General features: G+C 46.8%; 1 protein-coding gene across 1 annotated transcript in view; it reads right to left on the reverse strand.

The window, feature by feature from the left end:
• Positions 1-8,047: 8,047 nt before the first annotated feature.
• The window catches only part of LOC112892424 (LEAF RUST 10 DISEASE-RESISTANCE LOCUS RECEPTOR-LIKE PROTEIN KINASE-like 2.5), a 40,283-nt gene continuing 26,306 nt past the window's right edge, over positions 8,048-22,024 (reverse strand). The window contains exon 4 of the mRNA XM_025959596.1: positions 8,048-8,150. Within this exon, the coding sequence (XP_025815381.1) occupies positions 8,048-8,150 (103 nt within the window). The remainder of the gene's footprint in view (positions 8,151-22,024) is intronic.

The following is a 22,024-nucleotide window of genomic DNA, read 5'->3' on the forward strand; positions in this document are numbered from 1 at the left end:
CCTCCTAGTGACCGTGTCCAAAATCTTGACCGGTATCTCCTGGTATCGTAGATCCGGTTGCAGGTCTATTGCCTCTGTTGGCACGTGTTCTATCTCGGGTACTCTCAAACACCTTCTGAGTTGTGAGACATGAAACACTGGGTGTATATCTGCCATTTCTCTTGGTAGCTCCAATCGATATGCTACGGCTCCGACTTTCTTCAGAACTTGGTACGGTCCAATGTACCGAGGGGCTAGCTTTCCTTGTACTTGAAACCTTCGGGTCCCTCGAATAGGTGAGACCTTGAGATAAACAAAATCTCCTGGGTTGAAACTTATTTCTCGCCTTTTCTTGTCTACGTAGTTCTTTTGTCGGGATTGAGCCGCTTTCAATTTCTCGTGGATCTCCGCTACTTTTTCTTCTGCTTCTTTTATAAGCGCGGGTCCCACTAGGGCACGTTCTCGAACTTCTGACCATATTAGGGGAGTTTTGCACTTCCTTCCATAGAGAGCTTCGAATGGTGACATACCCAAGCTGGCTTGGTAACTATTGTTGTACGAGAATTCTGCATAAGGCAGACTCTGCTCCCAGTCCTTTCCGTAGATCAGGATGCATGCTCTCAGCATATCCTCTATAATCTGATTTACCCTCTCGGTTTGACCATCCGTCTGTGGGTGATATGCGGAGCTGAAATCTAACTTGGTGCCCATGGCTTGATGCAAGCTTTTCCAAAACCTAGAGGTGAATTGGGTTCCTCTATCTGAGACAATTCTGCTAGACACTCCATGTAACTTTACTATATTTTCCACATAAAGCTTCGCCAGCTTTTCTCCACCGTAATTAGTTCGTACGGGTATGAAATGAGCCGATTTAGTGAGTCGGTCTACTGTTACCCATATGGAATCGTGCCCCTTCTGTGTTCTAGGTAGGCCCACTACAAAGTCCATTCCTATCCCATCCCATTTCCAAACCGGAATGGGTAAGGGTTGCAGTAATCCTGCTGGCTTTTGATGTTCGGCCTTGATCCTTTGACAAGTATCACAATGGGCCACAAATCGTGCAATATCCACCTTCATTCCATTCCACCAATATTTTTGCCTTATGTCCATATACATCTTGGTGGATCCTGGGTGGATGGAGTAGGCTGAGTTATGGGCTTCGTCCATGATTATCCGCCGGAAGTCTCCATTCTGGGGTACACAAATCCTATTCTCGTACCACAACGTTCCCTTATCGTCCACTCTGAAACCCGGCGCTTTGTTTTCTCCAGTTTGTTTGCAGATCTTTATTAACTCCTGATCCGAGCATTGAGCCTCTCTAATTCCATCCTCTAGGGTTGATTGGATGTTCAGCACATGGCTGGAACCTCGAGGAACAATGTGCACATTTAATCGTGCCATTTCCTCGCGCAGATGGTCATCTTTGGGTCCATAGGATTTCCGGCTTAAGGCATCGGCTACCACGTTCGCTTTTCTGGGGTGATAATGGATTTCCAAATTGTAGTCCTTAACCAACTCCAACCATCTTCTCTGCCTTAAGTTCAAATTCGGCTGGGTGAAGATATACTTCAGACTCTTATGGTCGGTGTAAATCCCACACTTATTTCCAATCAAGTAGTGTCTCCAAATCTTAAGGGCATGCACTACGCCTTCCGCGGTCAGAATGTGACCAAGGAAAGCTACTCTCTCCAGCCAGAATTCGCACTTGCTAAACTTGGCATATAGCCTATGTATTCTCAGCTTTTCCAATACTACCCGCAGATGTTGTTCATGTTCCTAAATACTCTTGGAGTAGACAAGTATGTCATCGATAAAGACTACGACAAACTTATCTAGCTCGTCCATGAATACTTTATTCATGAGGTTCATAAAATAGGCAGGGGCATTGGTTAGTCCGAAGGACATTACGGTGAACTCAAACTGCCCGTAACGGGTGACAAAACCTGTCTTAGGGATGTCACTTTCTCTAATCTTGAGCTGAAAATATCTTGACCTTAGATCGATCTTGGAAAAGTACTTGGCTCCTTTTAGCTGATCGAAAAGGTCATCAATCCTGGGGAGGGGGTACTTATTCTTAATGGTAACCTCGTTCAGTGCCCGGTAATCTACACACAACCTCATACTCCCATCTTTCTTCTTGACAAATAGAACTGGGGCTCCCCAGGGCGACGAGCTTGGTCTGATGAAGCCAATTCGTTGCAGTTCTTTTAGTTGCTTCTTTAACTCCGTCAACTCAGAGGCCGCCATCCTATAGGGTCTCTTGGCTATAGGGGAGGTTCCAGGGATAAGGTCAATGACGAACTCTATATCCCTGTCTGGTGGCATACCGGGAAGTTCTTCGGGGAAGACATCTGGGTATTCGTTTACTACCGGGACTCCCTCTAAAGGCATGGCTGTAAGCATCTAGGCCCTCAAGGTATGTTTCGGTGATTAATGACAACCATTATTGTGACTAATGAGTTTGTGTAGCTTTATAGATCATTATCGCTCATTTGGTCATATGTCAAAAGAGGCCCCTTCAACTCAATAATATGTCAAGACTAAGGATCTTTCTAGTCCTAAGTGTCATAAGGTTGAGAAAGACACTTAGGTTAGTATAGGTTTTATAGTTTTGTAGTGATCACACTATTAAGAGGGGTTTAGGCTAAGTAACTTGAGCATGGACATGGTCATTTGAAAATGGATGCACACAATGGTCACTCAGGTTTCTAGAAGTTCAAATAAGTGGTTCTCAACTCATATCTCAAGAATATTTGGATTTCATTCAAGACTCAAATCAGAAAAGGCAAAATCAGGAAAAGTCCTTAACACCGGTTTAACCGACGCTCTCACTTTTCTATACGTCGGTTAAACGGAGTCAGCTGAGTCTGGACAAGTCGATACACCGGTTAAACCGACGATGTTTGAATTTAACGTCGGTGCAGTTATCCAGAGATTTGGTTTTTCTGTTGATCAGTGGACAACTACACTCACCGGTTAAACTGATGATACGTCGGTTAATCTGCCCAAGTTGTAACGGCTAGTTTTCAAAAGAAGCAGCTTACGTTCACCGGTTAAACCGACGATGACTATTGGAGGTACGTCGGATTAACCGGCGCTACGCAGTTTTTCTGGCAGCTTTTTCTCCAACGGCTCTATTCGTGTGAGCTGCCTATATATACCCCTCCAATGGGTCATTTTACTACTCTTGACACCAGGCAACATCCAAACACTCATACTATAGTCAAGAGCCACCTTAAGCTTCAACATTTCACATGCTTGTGAAAGGATCGATGGACCAAGAGGGGGGGTGAATTGGGCCTTTTTCAATTTCTAAAACAAGGTAAAGCAACCTTAACCTATGCAAAGCTAGAAAGGCACCAATTCACCAACCGGGTAACTAAACTACCTACGCACGCTAGGAAGGATAAAAACGAGATGAAGCCTAGCAAGGTAGAGCAAAGTAATGATCCCTAAATCAAGCACATGAAAATATTTGCAAGAAAGATAATGCTTGAATAAGTAAAATGGACAAGGGACAACCGGATTTTTTCCCGTGGTATCGATGTGTTGGCACACACCCCTAATCCACGTTGTGACACTCACAAAGAGTATTGTCACCTCCCAAGTCACCAAGACGAGGGCGCTCACTAAGAGTCTCCGTTCACCATCCCGGTGTGGTGGAGATCAAGCCACGTACAATCTTCTTCTCCGGGCTTCCACAATCCTTGGCAAGCTCCGCGAGAATCACCTCGATCACCAAGATCGCCTAGGTGATGCCAATCACCAAGAGTAACAAGCTAAGGCCTTTCACTTGAGCAAGAACCGATCACCAAGAACGGATGCACACAAGCTTCTCTCTACTCAAGTCCTTAATCTTGCTTCTTGAATGATTGAATGAACAAGTGTATGAAATGATGAAGCTCAAAGTGGCTCTTGACTACAGTATGAGTGTTTGGGTGTTGCCTGGTGTCAAGAGTGGTAGAATGACCCATTGGAGGGGTATATATAGGCAGCTCACACAAATAGAGCCGTTGGAGAAAAAGCTGCCAGAAAACTGCGTAGCGCCGGTTAATCCGACGTCCCTCCAATAGTCATCGTCGGTTTAACCGGTGAATGTAAACTACCCCTTCTGAAAACTAGCCGTTACAGCTTGGGCAGATTAACCGTCGTTGCATCGATTTAACCGGTGAGTGTAGTTATCCATTGATCAACTGAAAAACCAAGTCACTGGACAACTGCACCGACGTCCAATTTCAAATAGCGTCGGTTTAACCGGTGAGTGTAGTTGTCCACTGATCAACTGAAAACCAAGTCTCTGGACAACTGCACCGACGTTAAATTCAAATATCGTTGGTTGAACCGGTGTATAGACTTGTCCAGACTCTGCTGACCTCGTTTAACCGACGTATAGAGAACTTGAGGCGTCGGTTAAACCGGTGTATAGGATTTTTCTGATTTTGCCTTTTCTGACTTGAGTCTTGAATGAAATCCAAGTATTTCTTGAGATATAAGTTGAGAACCACTTATTTGAGCTTCTAGAAACCTGAGTGACCATTGTGTGCATTCATTTTCAAAAGACCATGTCCATGCTCAAGTTACTAAGCCTAAACCCCTCTTAATAATGCGATCACTACAAAACTATAAAACCTATACTAACCTAAGTGTCCTTCTCAACCTTATGACACTTAGAACTAGAAAGATCCTTAGTCTTGACATATTATTTAGTTGAATACCGAGATCGCCTTTTTGAATAATGAAAGTTAGGGGCCTCTTTTGACATATAACCAAATGAGCGATAATGATCTATAAAGCTGCACAAACTCATTAGTCACAATAATGGTTGTCATTAATCACCGAAACATACCTTGAGAGCCTAGATGCTTACAATCTCCCCCTTTTTGGTGATTGATGACAACATAAACATAAATAACGAGAGAGCGAGAAAGATAAGGCACGAATAGACACAAGCAAACTCGAAAAGAGAGGATCAAAGAACTCAATGGCTCAAACGAAATCCATAGATATGTCTCAAAAGCTCAGCATGCTCAAATGACAAATGTACATATCCATGAACTAACACCAAATATAATACAATAAGAAACATCAAGGTCCTGATCACGAGCTCTCTCTAATGCTACCCTCCCCCTGACTCTCACTCCCTCTCCCCCTTTGGCATCAAAGCACAAAAAAGGAGAGCTACTGATCCGGCTGACGAGGGACGGCGAGGAAGCGATCCGGGTCATCATCATCGTCGTCGTCAGACGGTGGATCCTCAGAGACTGACGGTAGCTGCTGATCTGAAGTGCCTGCTGGGGCTGAGCTGACCGGAGGTGTAGCTGTCGTCGAGGCTCTGGTGCTAGCACTACCGGGGAGAGGATCCGTGGAAGTAGTAGCCGGCTCAGCAGAAGATGTGTCAACGTCTGAAGTAGTGAGTGCTGATGCTGCCGGCTGTGACGACTGCTGAACCAAAGAGACCTCTCCTCCACCCCCTGAAGGTAGTGTCTGTGGAACGACTGGGAGGCCGGCAGACTGCACTGCTGAGGGTGACTCCTGGAAGAGTGAGATCGCAGGCAGTGGAGAGAAGAGTGGACGACTCGCAGACCCAAGTAGTGCTGACAATGAGAACATAATCTCCGGGGTCGCGGAAGAAGCTGGAGCAGTGGAGGCTGGAGCTGGTGTAACTGCAAGTGGTGGTGCTCCAGCGCCCTGAAGGCCTGACGGTCCTGGCTGCTGTGGGGCGAGTCCGGTGTGAGAATATAGCTGAGAAATCATCCCGAACATCGCCATCATGCCCTGCTGCATCTGCTGAAACTGAGCGTCTGTCCTCTAAGATACTCTGTCAATGAGGCCGACAAAACGCTCCTCTGTAGCAGCTCGCTCTCGGGCGGCCTCTCTCTGTATCTCTGCAAGCTGGGCCTCATGGGCTCTCCTGGCCTCCTCCTGAGCACGGCGGTCCTCCCTCTGCTGTGTAACCAGCTGCTGCAGAAGTGCGGTGAGCTCAGACGGCTGAGACACCTGAACTCTGAAACTGTGGTAGCAGCAGCAGCTGACACTGGAGCTGGCTCTCCGGAACCTCCTGCCTCGTGATCGTGACTCGCTGGAGCAGGTGCAGGGAAGTACTCCTCGTCCTCGGAGGAGTCTGACTCTAGGTCTGACCAATGTATCTCATCATCTCCTCCGGGAAGCTGTGCCTCTGCGGCTAGCAGTGCCTCATCCTCCTGGGCAACACGGGCCTGTACCTCAGGTGACAGCCGTGCCATGGCAGCTCGATCTGCCTGTCGGCCTCTCCTCCTGTCTGAGGGTGCGGTCGGACGGTAGACTGGAAACCAGGGGACCTCCTCCTGCCTGTAAACTGCACTGACGGGTGACTCAGCTGGCACAATCATAGAACAGATGAAGCTATCCAGTGAGCATAAGGAAACTGTCGTACAACGCCCATCCCGTCAGTGATGACATCCTCAATCTCAGCCAGAATAAAGTCAACAATATCGAACGGCTCGTGAGTGAGAATGTGAAGAAGCAGTAGCTGCTGCAGACCTGTGAAGCCCTCTGGGTAGCCACTCCTCGGAAGCAACGTCCTCCGGAGTGCCATGTGAACTGCGTAAGCCTCTAGGGTCAGCAGGCTGGGGACTCTGGCGTAGGAGGCTGGAAAGGGCTGGCAGAAGCACTGTGAGATCGCCTCGTGAGAAGGTGCAATCCCGCCAATCATGGCCCTGCGAGGTGGATCTGCATCACCGTAGACCATCTCGTGCAGAGAGACGTCAACTAGGTCAACTCCAAGGATCCCTGCAAGTGTCGCTTTGGACAAACCAAACACCTGGCCACCAAACATGAAATGTACTGCTCTGCGCTCTGGGGCAATCCATGCTGTGGCATAAAAGACTCTGACCCAGTCCTCAATATATCTGTTCCGCTCAATAGAAAGCAGCATGGGCAGACCCCTGAAGTTAGCAAAGTGCTCCCTGACATCTGCTCCCCCTGCAGCTGTCCTCAAAGAAACCCAGTCAAGAACTCTGTGAGGAAAGATCCTGTGGCCCCGCCTCTGATAGGTCTCGTAGAAACTGGCCTGAAGGAGTGTCCAGAATCTGCGATCGACCCTACTGTCACGTGTCACCGGGAACCACTCCTCCTCCTGTACACTCCACCTGAGCCTCTTGACCTTCGCCGCATTGGCCTTGGTCAAGTTCTGGAGCAGCACACCTGGCTCCAGACGTACGACAGTGTCCATGCGGAACACTGCGCGCTCGGCCGCTAGGGCCTCGGCTCGACGAGCTGCTGCTGCTGCTGCGGTAGACCTGCGAGGCTCCTGTGGCTGGTGGCCTCCTCGCATCCTCGGACCGGTGCGACGCTCGGTCGCTGGTGAAGTGTCACCTGCGGGGGACGTCTGCTGGGTGCGGCTAGAACGTCGTAGAACTGGTGACTGAGTGTCCTGCCCCTGAGACTGCTCGGACTGCACTGTATCTGAATCTGAATCGGACTCTGCCGCTGAAAGTGACTGCTCTGACTCTGCTGCTGCTGCTGCGGCTCTGGTGGCCCTGGCACCTCGGACTCTGCCCATCCCTCTGCCTCTGCGTCTGCCCCTGGCTGGCGAATCTCTGATCGCGAACGGACGAGCACGGCCGGATGCCTGCTCCTCGGCGGCCTTAGCCACCATCTCGGCCCTCTCGGCCTCTCTCGCTGCGCGAGTCCACTTGCGAGCGGGCTCCTCGACCACGACCTCCTTTCTCTTCCTCTTGTCGCGACCCATTTCGATCACCGACAGGAACAAGAATGCGGCGCTGCAAACTAGGGCTAGCGAAAGGGAGCGCGGCGTGAATGCGGTGCAATGGCGCGTGGGCAGCGGCTCAGTAGAGGTGTAGGATGTGCAGGCAACGGCGTGGAGCGGCAGTGGTGGTGGCACAGTGCGTGGGCGGCGCTCGGGCGCAGGTGTGAGGGCGGTGGTGCGCGTGCGCGCGGGCGGCGGTGCGACGGCGCGGTGGCACGGTGACGTGCAGGGCTGCGCGGTGGCGGACGGCGGCGGCGCAGTTGCAGTGTTGGCAGCGCACGGGCGCGGCTGGGCGCGCGGTGTAAGGCGGCGGCGTCGCGACTATGCACGAGCGGTCAGGCGGTGCGGGCGGCGGACGGCGGTTGATGGCGGTGCACGAACGGCGGCGGAGGCGACGGCGGTGAGAGCGAAGGCGAACAGGCGGCTAAGAAACAAGAGTGAGCAAAGGGTCGTGAGCCGGCAAGAGAGAAATATGACATGTGGACCCCACAGTTCTTCTTATCGCCGGTTGATCCGACGCTTAGGTCTTGAACACCGGTTGATTGCGTCGGTGTAGTTTACCAGAAACCCTGCCAAATTTGTATCTGTACGCCGGTTGAACCGATGCTCGGAAAAATGAACTCGTCGGTTGAACGATGCAAATAACAGTTGATTTTCAGGTCAAATTTGTGATCTGTTCACCGGTTGATCCGATGCTGCAAACTTTGTATACACCGGTTGAACGCCTGAAATGACTGAGCTGAAGATGACACTTAGTAACGCCGGTTAAACCGATGGCATTGATCCATTGAACGTCGGTTTAACCGGTGAACACAAAAACCCTCTCTCAGCTCACTTTTCTATGCTAAGTCCAATGAACTTATAAGATTCAACTAAACTCAAGTTAATGGACTTGCATAGGCGACTTTACCCCTCAAAGTAAATAGGATAGCTTAATAACTTAAATAGTTTTTATTTTCAAAATCAAGGAAAAGTCGCAAGAGAGACAAAGCGCCAAGTTAAAATGTATGAGCCATGTCATAGGAATATTGAAGAAGGAAAGCTTCAAACTCACCATGACATTGCTCACTAGGCAATAACGCACCTAACACTTTACTCTTTTCACTTCTCATGAATTAAGATCTTGCACGTAAAACAAGTCTCATTTTCATCAAGTGATCTCCTTTGTGACCCTTACGCATGCAATGATAATGCAAACTACAACCACATGCGAAAGAGAGGTAAACATGAAGTGCACAACTATATGACAAGAAATGCATAGCGAGAATTTAAATTCTACTTGTCAAGTTTGATCCCATGAAAAGTTTCATCATGATGAGCCTTTCTACAAGCCTAGAGGAAAACAAGTGGACCACACCTCTAGCTAAACCCTTGCTCATCACTATCTTACCATGGTTAGACAAGTGTCCTATATATATGCATTTTTCTATATGACATGGCAACTTACATGACGTTTGCCGCATCTAATACATTAAGCTCATTTCTTAGCCTAACAAAGGTACTCTCGTCTAAAGGTTTTGTGAAAATGTCCGCCAATTGCTCCTCGGATCTCACACCTTGAAGGGAAATGTCCCCCTTGGCTTCGTGATCACGCAAGAAGTGATGGCGAATATCAATTGCTTTGTGCGAGAGTGTTGAACCGGATTCTTGGCAATTTTTACGGCACTTTCATTGTCACAAAGGAGTGGTATTCTTCCTAGCTTCACACCAAAGTCCAAAAGGGTTTGCTTCATATATAGAATTTGGGCACAACATGCACCGGCTGCTATATATTCCGCTTCCGCGGTGGACAATGCCACGGAATTTTGCTTCTTACTCGACCAAGAAACTAGAGAACGCCCAAGTAAGTGGCAACCCCCGGAGGTACTCTTGCGATCCACACGGCTTCCGGCAAAATCCGAATCCGAGTATCCCAAGAGATCTAAGCTAGCGCCTTTGGGGTACCACAAGCCTATGCTAGGAGTGTGCTTGAGATACCGAAGGATCCTATTCACAGCAGAAAGGTGTGATTCCTTAGGGTTAGCTTGAAAACGGGCACACAAGCACACACTAAACATTATATCGGGCCTAGATGCGGTAAGGTAAAGCAAGGATCCTATCATAGAACGATAGAGGGATTGATCAACTGGTTTACCGTCCACATCCAAGTCGAGATGCCCATTTGTAGCCATGGGAGTCTTAATTGGCTTGCATTCATCCATCTTGAACTTTTTCAAGATATCTTTAGTATATTTTTCTTGATAGATGAATGTTCCTTCTTTCATTTGTTTGACTTGAAAACCAAGGAAGAAAGTCAATTCACCAATCATGGACATCTCGAATTCCCTAGACATCATGGTAGCAAACTCATGGCTTAGTAAATCATTAGTTGAGCCAAAGATAATATCGTCAACATAAATTTGACAAATGAAAAGATCCCCGTTGACGTCTTTTGTGAACAAAGTGGTGTCCACCCTCCCGATCTTGAAACCTTGCATGATTAGGAAGTCACGAAGCCTCTCATACCAAGCTCTTGGAGCTTGTTTGAGTCCATAGAGTGCCTTGTGCAACCTATAAACATGGTTAGGATTCCTCGGATCCTCAAACCCGGGAGGTTGCTCAACATAAACAAGTTCATTAATAAAGCCATTTAAGAAAGCACTTTTCACATCCATTTGATATAACTTAATATTATGATGTGAAGAGTAAGCAAGAAGGATGCGGATAGCTTCAAGTCTTGCACCGGAGCAAAAGTTTCACCAAAATCCAAACCTTCGACTTGAGAAAACCCTTTTGCCACAAGTCTTGCTTTGTTGCGTACCACCACCCCATGTTCATCTTGCTTGTTTCAAAGACCCACTTTGTGCCGATGATGTTCTTGTCTTTTGGAGGAGCTTCGAGGACCCATACTTCATTGCGAGTGAAATTATTCAACTCTTCTTGCATGGCCATCACCCAATCCGAGTCCTCAAGTGCTTCCTCTATGCTAGTGGGTTCAATACAAGAAACAAACGAGTGATGTTCGCAAAATGAAGCATACTTAGAGCGAGTTCTTACTCCTTTAGAAGGACTACCAATGATTTGACCGATTGGATGATCCTTGGAGATGCGACCATGCTTACTAGCAGTATTTGCGTGGATGCTTGTTGGGGTGGGTCATGAGTGACTTGTGCTTGTGGTGGAACATTTTGCTCTTCTTGTTCTTGGACTTGGGGTGTTGGCGTTGACACATTTTCTTGAGGTAGTGGATCAACTTTATCTTGATCTTCACCCACTTGAGGTGCCGTGGAGGTGTTTGGCAAAGATGAGGAAGTTCCTCCCCCTTGATCATTGTCTTCATGCACCTCCTCCGGCTTGATATCCCCAATGGACATCTTCTTTAAGGCTTCTTCAATCTCTTCATCCCCTACATTTTCATAGCCAACAACCTCCTCTTGGGAGCCATTAGATTCATGAAACTCCACATCACATGTTTCTTCAACTGACCCGGAGGTTTGATTGAATACTCTATATGCTTTGGAGTTTGATGCATAACCAAGAAAGAAACCTTCATCACATCTACTTTCAAACTTACCGAGCCTTTTCTTCTTATAGATGAAGCATTTGCAACCAAAGACTCGAAAGTATGATATATTTGGTTTCCTCCCGGTGATGAGCTCATATGGAGTTTTCTTGAGGAGTCGATGAGGATACACTCGGTTGGATGCATGACACGCCGTGTTGATTGCTTCCGCCCAAAACTTCTCGGACGTGCCATAATCATCCAACATTGCTCTTGCTAGGGTGATGAGTGTCTTGTTCTTTCTTTCCACCACTCCGTTTTGTTGAGGCGTGTAGGTGGCGGAAAACTCATGTTTGACTCCTTCTTCATCGCACCATTCTTCAATCTTCATATTTTTGAACTCGGTGCCGTTGTCACTCCGAATCTTCACGATTGGGGAATTGTATTCTCTTTGAGCTTTTCTTGCAAATGACTTGAAGATTTCCGGAGTTTCACCCTTATCGCCTAGGAACATGACCCAAGTGTAACATGAAAAATCATCAACAATTACTAGGCAATAGAGGTTACCACCAATGCTCTTGTATGAAGTTGGACCAAAGAGATCCATGTGTAGTAGCTCGAGCGGCTTGGAGGTAGACAACATCGTCTTGATAGGATGATGAGTTGCAACTTGCTTCCCGGCTTGACATGTTTTGCATAGCTTGTTCTTGTCAAAAGTGACGTCCTTTATGCCGGTGATCATCCCTCTCTTGTGGGCTTTCTTGAGGTTGCTCATGCCAATATGAGCAATTCTTCTATGCCAAAGCCACCCAAGAGACGTCTTGGTGAAGAGGCAAGTCATGGTGCTTGTTTGCTTTGAAGAGAAATCCACCAAATAGATATTGCCATGCCTAAACCCCGTGAATACCAATGACTTGTATTTTTCATGAGTCACTACAACACCATTCTTGTCAAAGGCACACGTTAGTCCAAGATCACATAATTGTGCAATAGAAATGAGATTAAAACTAAGTGCTTCTACAAACAAAACATTTGAGATGGATAAATCTTTTGAAATTGCAATTCTACCCAAACCTAAGACTTCCCCCTTTGAGTTATCACCATAGGTGACATGTTCATGATCGCCGGGGTCTTCAAGAGAGGTGAACATGCTATCATTGCCGGTCATGTGTTGAGAGCAACCGCTATCAAGTACCCAATGTTTTCCACCGGCTTTGTAGTTCACCTACACACATGAGAATTCATTTTTGAGTTTTAGGAACCCAAACAAGCTTTGGGCCTTGCACATGTGTGACAAGAGCTTTTGGGACCCAAAGTTGCTTGGGGAGCTTCTTCTTCGACTCCTTAGCAATTTTGCCAATGAACTTGGCCTTCACCTTGCCCTTCACTTTACTCAAGAGAAAATGGTTATTTTGAAACATTGATGAGTAATTTTTGGGTAATTTAGGAAGAGGACGTGATGGTAAGGTGCACTCCCTAGTGTGGTGCCCGGTGACTTGGCAATGTTGGCAATATGAGCCCACTTCCTTGATGAAGCTTGTCTTGATCTCCGGAGAAGGAGTTGTAGCCATGTTTGGCTCCGGAAATGAACCAAGACCTCTCTTGCCATAGTCACGGGCATTGTTGAAGAGAATCTCCTTGTGGATGTATTCTCCTCTTGAGAGTTTCTCTACACTACTCTTGAGGCTTGCCACTTGATCCATCAATTCTTTTTCCCTAGAAGAGGCAAGCTTGGGCGCAACATTAATGGCATATGCATCAATGAGTAGGTCATCACATGAAGTAGAAGCATTGACCTTTTCATGAACAACTTTCTCAAGACTTGGGTCAATAACTTCATAGGCAAATTCAAGTTCTTGATACTTGTGAGCCAACTCCCTATGCTCTTATTTGAGCTTTTTGTGGCTCTCTTCAACTTGCTTAGCAAGTACAAGTGACTCATTGTGCTTTTTGAGCAAGTCATTATACTTACCAAGTAAGTCGGAGTGGGCAAGCTCTAACTTGGCATGAGTGCTCTCAAGAATTTTGACTTTGCCCTTTTCCCTCTTGATGACGGATGTATACTCATTGATGAGGTTAGTGAATTCATTAGGATCAAGCTCTTCATCACTATCATCTTCACTATCTACCTCACATACCTTGGTGTTACCTTTTGCCATGAGGCACATAGGAGGCGGAGGTAGAGATGGTTCTTCATTTGTGAGGGCGATGGTGACGATGTCTTCTTCATCACTTGAGTCTTCGCTTGATGAGACATCGGTCACCCACTCTTGTTTTTCCACCAAGAAACTTTTCTTGGTGTGCCTTTTCTTCTTTGGGAAGAGCTTGGTCTTCTTGTCATGGGTCTTTTTCTTCCCAAATCTCTTGTTTTTGTTCTTCCTCTCCTCTTCTTCATCATCGCTTGAATCATGGCGATGCTTACTCTTGTTGTCCTTGCTTCTTTTGTCCGGCTTGGGGCAATTTGGACGGATGTGCCCTTTTTCACCACAATTGTAGCAAATCTTGTTCTTGACATCCATTGGCCGGAACATTCCCTTCTTGGAGTCAAAGTTGAAACCCTTCTTATTGATCTTCTCATTCAAGCGTGTGAACTTTCTCATCATGAGAGCAAGTTCTCCATCATCTTCAACATCGGATGAGCTCTCATGATGATCATCTTCTTCATTGCTTGAGCTTGAGTCTTGTTTGACCATCTTGAGCTTGCGGGATTTGTTTGTCTTGGTCTTTAGAGCAATTGACTTGCTTGATGTTGGCTCTTCGAACATACCAAGAATGCTCATTTCATGAGCGCGAATTTCGCCCACAAGTTCTCCTACTTCCATTGTGGCGAGATCCTCCTTTTGAAGCATAGCATTGATAATGTTATACTTGGGCTTCGGGAGGAGCATAAGGATCTTGCGATTGATGGATGCACTGTCAATTTTGGATATTTCAAGTGCATTAATGTCCTTGACAATGACATTCAAGCGAGAATACATATCATTGCAATTTTCAAGAGCTAGCATTTTAAAGGAATCATACTTAGCTTTAAACAAGTGATATTTTTGCTCACGAACTTTGGTGGAACCTTCATGAATTTCAATGAGTTCCTTCCAAATATCACTTGCTAGGTCCATGCCATTTACTCTAGCAAAGACCTCCTCACTAATAGCTTCGAAAATTGCATTTCTAGCTTTAGCATTCCATTTTAATTGTTCGGGGGTGGGAGTTCCGGTGAACCCGACTTTAGTTGCCGACCACACTTCGGGGGCAATCGCATCAAGGTATGCGGCCATGCGAACTTTCCAGTAGGCAAAGTTCTTGCCCTCAAAGTGAGGCGGCGAACCACCCATCTTGGCCATAGCTCTAGGCGGTGAAGCCTAATGATCCAAATGAGCAACGAGGCTCTGATACCAATTGAAAGGATCGATGGACCAAGAGGGGGCGTGAATTGGGCCTTTTTCAATTTCTAAAACAAGGTAAAGCAACCTTAACCTATGCAAAGCTAGAAAGGCACCAATTCACCAACCGGGTAACTAAACTACCTACGCACGCTAGGAAGGATAAAACGAGATGAAGCCTAGCAAGGTAGAGCAAAGTAATGATCCCTAAATCAAGCACATGAAAATATTTGCAAGAAAGATAATGCTTGAATAAGTAAAATGGACAAGGGACAACCGGATTTTTTCCCGTGGTATCGATGTGTTGGCACACATCCCTAATCCACGTTGTGACACTCACAAAGAGTATTGTCACCTCCCAAGTCACCAAGACGAGGGCGCTCACTAAGAGTCTCCGTTCACCATTCCGGTGTGGTGGAGATCAAGCCACGTACAATCTTCTTCTCCGGGCTTCCACAATCCTTGGCAAGCTCCGCGAGAATCACCTCGACCACCAAGATCGCCTAGGTGATGCCAATCACCAAGAGTAACAAGCTAAGGCCTTTCACTTGAGCAAGAACCGATCACCAAGAACGGATGCACACAAGCTTCTCTCTACTCAAGTCCTTAATCTTGCTTATTGAATGATTGAATGAACAAGTGTATGAAATGATGAAGCTCAAAGTGGCTCTTGACTATAGTATGAGTGTTTGGGTGTTGCCTGGTGTCAAGAGTGGTAGAATGACCCATTGGAGGGGTATATATAGGCAGCTCACACAAATAGAGCCGTTGGAGAAAAAGCTGCCAGAAAACTGCGTAGCGCCGGTTAATCCGACGTCCCTCCAATAGTCATCGTCGGTATAACCGGTGAATGTAAACTACCCCTTCTGAAAACTAGCCGTTACAGCTTGGGCAGATTAACCGTCGTTGCATCGGTTTAACCGGTGAGTGTAGTTATCCATTGATCAACTGAAAAACCAAGTCACTGGACAACTGCACCGACGTCCAATTTCAAATAGCGTCGGTTTAACCGGTGAGTGTAGTTGTCCACTGATCAACTGAAAACCAAGTCTCTGGACAACTGCACCGACGTTAATTTCAAATATCGTCGGTTGAACCGGTGTATAGACTTGTCCAGACTCTGCTGACCTCGTTTAACCGACGTATAGAGAACTTGAGGCGTCGGTTAAACCGGTGTATAGGATTTTTCTGATTTTGCCTTTTCTGACTTGAGTCTTGAATGAAATCCAAGTATTTCTTGAGATATAAGTTGAGAACCACTTATTTGAGCTTCTAGAAACCTGAGTGACCATTGTGTGCATTTATTTTCAAAAGACCATGTCCATGCTCAAGTTACTAAGCCTAAACCCCTCTTAATAGTGCGATCACTACAAAACTATAAAACCTATACTAACCTAAGTGTCCTTCTCAACCTTATGACACTTAGGACTAGAAAGATCCTTAGTCTTGACATATTATTTAGTTGAATACCGAGATCGCCTTTTTGAATAATGAAAGTTAGGGGCCTCTTTTGACATATAACCAAATGAGCGATAATGATCTATAAAGCTGCACAAACTCATTAGTCACAATAATGGTTGTCATTAATCACCGAAACATACCTTGAGGGCCTAGATGCTTACACCGTACCAGAGCTCTGCGGCAGGAAGTAAATTATGCGGTGGCTCACTCATTGCACCGACATTCTGAAAGTTTGGTCAATGCTTTCGAGCGTGTAGCTTTGCGTGTGGTCCAAGAAATTATGAAGCACCAGCATTCTCCAACTTTGCCTACCTTGGGGAGTCATAAAGGAGAATTGCCATTCCAAACCAGACCACCATTGCCTTATGCGCTCGTAGCTGCGGAGTCACATGGTGCTCCAGCTTATGTGGTTTATAAAGTAGGAGGTGACCCCATGGATCACCAGTTCTTCAGCGAGCCACCCAAGGAGATCCCACATGGCTATATGTGTGCGTACATACCAGATAGCAATAACCCGGTACATTCCGCATAGAAAGCAATTGGAGAGATTTCCGGAGCCGACGCAGACAAGCAAGCATGGTTGGCATCTTATGCTACTGGGCCGAGTCACGACAGTGTGCACTCGGCCCCTGGGTTACAAACAGCAGAGCAAATCAGCGCAATTCTGAGGGATCAGTTTGGTATATTACCAAAGAGGAGAGCGATCGGCTATACCAAGCCGTATCCAAGCGATTATGATTTAATCCCACTGCGGCCCAAATATCGGCTTCCTGAGTTTACCAAATTCAGTGGGGCAGAAGGTTCTAGTTCTATTGAACACGTGAGCCGATACTTGGCACAGTTGGGTATGATCTCTGTATCGGATCCGTTGCGAGTAAGGTTTTTCTCACAATCGCTCATAGGACCAGCCTTCGGATGGTACACGTTGTTAGGTCCTGACTCTATCCGTACCTGGAAGCAGCTGGAAGAACAATTCCACATTCAGTATCATTCAGAAGCTGTAGAAGCAGTAATTGTCGATTTGGCGCAGGTACGACAGAAGCGTGGAGAGACCGTGGCAGAGTTCGTTCGACGCTTCAGGGAGATGAAGAACAGATGTTATTCAACACGGATTTCAGAGAAGGAAGCAGTTGAATTGGCATCATTAGGATTATTGAAGCCTATCAGAGATCTAGCTTTTCAATTGGAATTCACCTCTTTGGCGCATCTAGTCCAGAAGCTGACGACGCATGAGCAGCGTCATCCCAAGCTATACCAAGAAAAATTTAAGCGTCAAGTAGCGGTAGCTGATACAGAAGAAGCCGATGACTCCGGGGAAGAGCTAGAAGTATCAGTCGCAGAATGGGCTCGCGGCGTAAATCCTGTACCTTGCAAGTGGGTGAAGCAAACTGGGCCTCCAAAGGGGTTTGACTTTGATGTGGGTAAGGTCGAACAAATTTTTGACTTATTGTTAAAAGAAAAACAGTTGAAGTTTCCAGAAGGATACAAACCTCCCACAGCGCAGGAGTTGAAAGGAAGATCATATTGTAAGTGGCATGACTCCTTTACCCACAGCACAAGTGATTGCAAGGAGCTCCGTCGGCAAATCCAATCGTCTATTGAGCAGGGCTGATTGATCTTAGGCCAGACCGCCATGAAGGTTGAGACTCAGCCTTTTCCTGGTGTGAACATGGTAGAAAATTACGACCGGTCGGCAAGGCGACAGCTGGATTTCGCGCTCGGCATCAACATGGCGGGGGTGGCATCATGCCGCCAGGTCAAGAACAAAGAGGCTGATCCCAGCGATCGGCCCCAAAAAGAAAGGAAAGAATATGTCACAGAAGAACAAGTAAGGTATGTGAGGAATCAACGATCAACTTCTTCTGATTTTCTCAGGAAATATGAATACCAGTACCAGCAGTGCCTTCCGCGGGAATCTGAGGAAGAAGAATATGAGCATCACACTGAAAAGCGCTTGAGGAAGCACGAAGACGCCCGCGATCATTGGCACTGCCCGTTTTTCAGGTATTGTTGGGATTCTGGTATGAGCCGGCTGCCTACTATCAGGGATTGCCCAGAGTGCGGACTTACGAAGCCAGATGCAAGGGGCTCGATTTTCCGACGGCTAGGACCTGCTCCAACCCAGCAAGAGTGGGTTCGAACACCACGAAGGGAAGATGAAGAGGAGGATAGGTATCATCGTCCATGTTGGTGCCCTGATGGACTTAATCATTCCCAAAAGCGCAGGGTTCAGCGGCTGCGTAGCTTGGAAGAAGCCGAGGCCAAATACATTGAGACATTAAGAAAAGCGCGACCGGATCTGGCAGAACAAGTCCATTATGTGTAGGAAAAGGAGTCACACCCTTCCAAAAAAGAATGGCGGCCCAAGTCAACAAAAGCCGATAAGAAGGTATCGGCTGATACACATATGGTTTTTGTACTTCCTGCAAAATTCCATGCTCGGACCCGCGAGGAGCCATCAGTGGCCCAGCTTGATTTGGGACCACGACCGGTGATATTCGAAAAGCCACAAGCCAAGAATTACAAGCACCTGAAGGCTTTATACCTTAAAGGGTATATTAACGGTCAACCCGTTAACAGGATGCTGGTGGATACGGGAGCGGCAGTTAACATCATGCCATATTCAGTTCTGCGCCGTTTGGGGCGGTCCACCGGAGACCTGATAAAGACTAATGTCACGCTAAGTGACTTTAATGGGCAGACTTCAGACGCTCAGGGCGTCCTCAGTGTAGATCTCACCATCGGAAACAAGACTGTCCTGACCTCGTTCTTCGTCGTTAACAGCAAAAGTACCTACAATGTCTTACTTGGCAGGGACTGGATTCACACCAACTATTGCATCCCTTCCACAATGCATCAGTGTCTGATCCAGTGGGATGGAGATGAGGTGGAAGTGGTTCAGGCAGACGACTCAATTGAAATTTCGCATGCTGCCATGAGCATCTGGGATGCGGATGATCAAGAGCCGATTTCAGGGATGAGCTTAGAAGGGTGTGATTGCATCGAGGCTACAAAAAATAGAGTAAGGCTGGTCTTATCCACCGGCCTTACAAAATAGAGGAAGCGCGTGAAACAAGACATTACAGCGTAGTTATGAAGGCCGATTCCTGCAATCGGCCCCAAAAAATTAAATTTTTGATGTCAAGTATTTTACATAGTCATTATGGGATGGCCTGCGCTGACAGCCGGCCTTATTCTTTTTGTCAAAACTTGAAAGATAATGAGAAACATGGAGCGGCCGATCTCAACGATCGGCCGAAATTCTTTTTACCATCTTCTTTTTCTATTTACAGCATTGATCTAACGGATGATAGGAAATTATGATATGGTTTCACGTCGGCTGACGAACTTGAAGAAATAGATATTGGTCCTGGGGATAAGCCATGACCAACGTTCGTAAGTAAGAAGCTACATCCATCCCAGCGAGAGCCGATGATAACTTTATTAAAGGAATATGCTGATTGCTTCGCCTGGGATTATACGGAGATGCCTGGGCTGGATAGGAGCATAGTGGAGCATCGACTCCCTCTTAAAAGTGGATTTCGACCGTTCCAACAGCGAGCACGCCAGATGAAAGCCGATGTCCTGATTGAAGTGAAAAAAGAAGTTGAAAAGATGTTAGAAGCTGGATTTATCAGGGCTTGCAGTTATGCTGAATGGATTTCAAGCGTTGTACCCGTGCAGAAGAAGGATGGCCGGTGGCGGGTTTGCGTGGATTTCAGAGATCTCAATAGGGATACTCCGAAGGATGAATACCCAATGCCTGTTGCAGAAATATTGATTAATGCGGCTGCTGGTCACAAAATTTTGAGTTTCATGGATGGTAATGCTGGATATAATCAGATTTTCATAGCCCCTGAAGATATACACAAAACTGCATTCAGAGTGCCTGGAGCGGTGGGCTTGTTTGAGTATGTGGTTATGAACTTCGGTCTGAAAAATGCTGGTGCTACGTATCAGCGTGCCATGAACCACATCTTCCATGATCTGATCGGCAATTTGGTGGAAATTTACATCGATGACGTTGTGGTGAAGTCAGCATCAGTTGAAGGACATCTGGGTGATTTACGACAGGTTCTGGAACGAACTAGAAAGTTCGGGCTCAGGCCCAGCAACTTATTGGCAAGATTAACTTCGTCAGGAGGTTTATTTCTAATCTATCTGGGCGGATCGAACCTTTCATGGAGTTAGTGAAAATCAAAACCAATGAGGAATTCCGCTGGGGGGCAGAACAGCAACGGGCATTCGAAGAAATTAAAGAATATTTATCGAAACCGCCTGTGTTGATTCCACCTCAACAAGATAGGCTATTTTACATATATTTGTCAGTCAGTGATGCCTCTATTGCTTCAGTGGTAGTACAATTGTATGATGACAAGGAGAGGATGGTATTTTACCTTAGCAGAAGATTGCTGGACGCAGAAACAAGGTATGCCGATATGGAGAAGCTCTGCCTTTGCTTATTTTTTACGTGCACCAAGCTTCGCCACAACCTTTCATTTGCAAATCGGATGTCATAAAGCATATGCTATCGGCTCCTATGTTGAAAGGCCGATTGGGAAAATGGATGTTTGCATTATCAGAGTTCGATATCCGATATCGACTCGCAAAAGCGGTCAAAAGGTAGGCGTTAGCGGATCTCATTGCTGAGAGGCTTAATACCAACATAGCAGCGCTTTCCGTACGAGCTTGGGCTATGTACTTAGACAGATCAGTTTGTGGAGACGGGTGCGGCATCGGCATCCTGTTGGTATCACCTCGGGGGGCAACGTATTCGTTCTCATTCAGATTACCTACTACTTGCACCAACAATCTTGCGGAGTACGAGGCGGTGCATAAAGGTATGGAATTGCTTCTGGAGGCCGGAGCCGAAGCAGTAGAAGTCTTCGGGGACTCAAAATTGGTAATCTCCCAACTCATAGAAGAATACAGGTGTGAAAGTGAGCTACTATTTTCGTTGTGGGTACAATGCCAGGAACTAATAGCCCAGTTCAGGTACATAAATTTCTATTGGATACCTAGAGCTCAGAATACAGAGGCCAACGATCTGGCGCAACTGGCTTCAGGGTACAAAACCGATGGATCAAATCATCAGGTGTACCTACTGGACCAGGGAGATTGGAGAGCCGATATCTTCAATTACTTGAAGGATTCAGCTCGGGGGGCACCCAAGAGGATACGATACAAAGCACCTAGTTGGAGACTGGGACTTCTGGGTTAGGGGAAGATGGTGCAACTTCCTTCCGGACCTTCTTGACGAGGACTTTCCTCGTCTTAGCATGAGCTCGGGGGGCAGCAGCTTCAGAAGATCGCTTCCGCTTGGGGGTCAGCCTGGCAGTGCTCGGCTGGATTTGCATTATGCTCTTCGAAGGAGGAGGTGCATTTTTGCTGAAGAGGACCACAGGGGCAAGTGGCAAGAAACAAAAGGATGACCCATCATCATTCATCGGCTCTGGGCCATCTTCCTGCTGCAGAAACAAGGAATGAAATAAGGAAGAGATCAATAAAGTCAAAAAAGAAACGTTAGTTAAGCAGCAATACCTCTCCATCAGGAATTTCGTATTCAGAGTGGATCTGCTGCAGCATCGGACCCAGAGCTCTTCGGAAAACGTGAGCTTTCCACATCAACCACCACCCCTCAAAATCAATAGCCGAAGAAGTGAAGACAAGATTGGCAGGGACAGATAGGGGAAGGTCTGAAAAAAGACTGTAACACCGTTGGGTGGTTACAGCATCAGAGAGATCCACCCTGTTTGATGTCAGGAAGTGAAGAAGGAAATGAGGTGGTACTTGTCCAAGACCAAGCTGCTGGGCTGCTACGACCGGCTGGTAAAACTCGTACCCTGGCTTTATGATCCGATTGGAAGTACTCATGCCAACTGGAAGGAGACAGGGCCGAACAATAATGGAGTACAGACGCCTGGTGTCAGCGTCATAGGAGAAATCGGCTAGCCGGAACATGGCTGGGTTCTCAAA

The sequence above is a fragment of the Panicum hallii genome, chromosome 5, assembly GCF_002211085.1.
Source record: "Panicum hallii strain FIL2 chromosome 5, PHallii_v3.1, whole genome shotgun sequence".
NCBI classification, from domain to species: domain Eukaryota; kingdom Viridiplantae; phylum Streptophyta; class Magnoliopsida; order Poales; family Poaceae; genus Panicum; species Panicum hallii.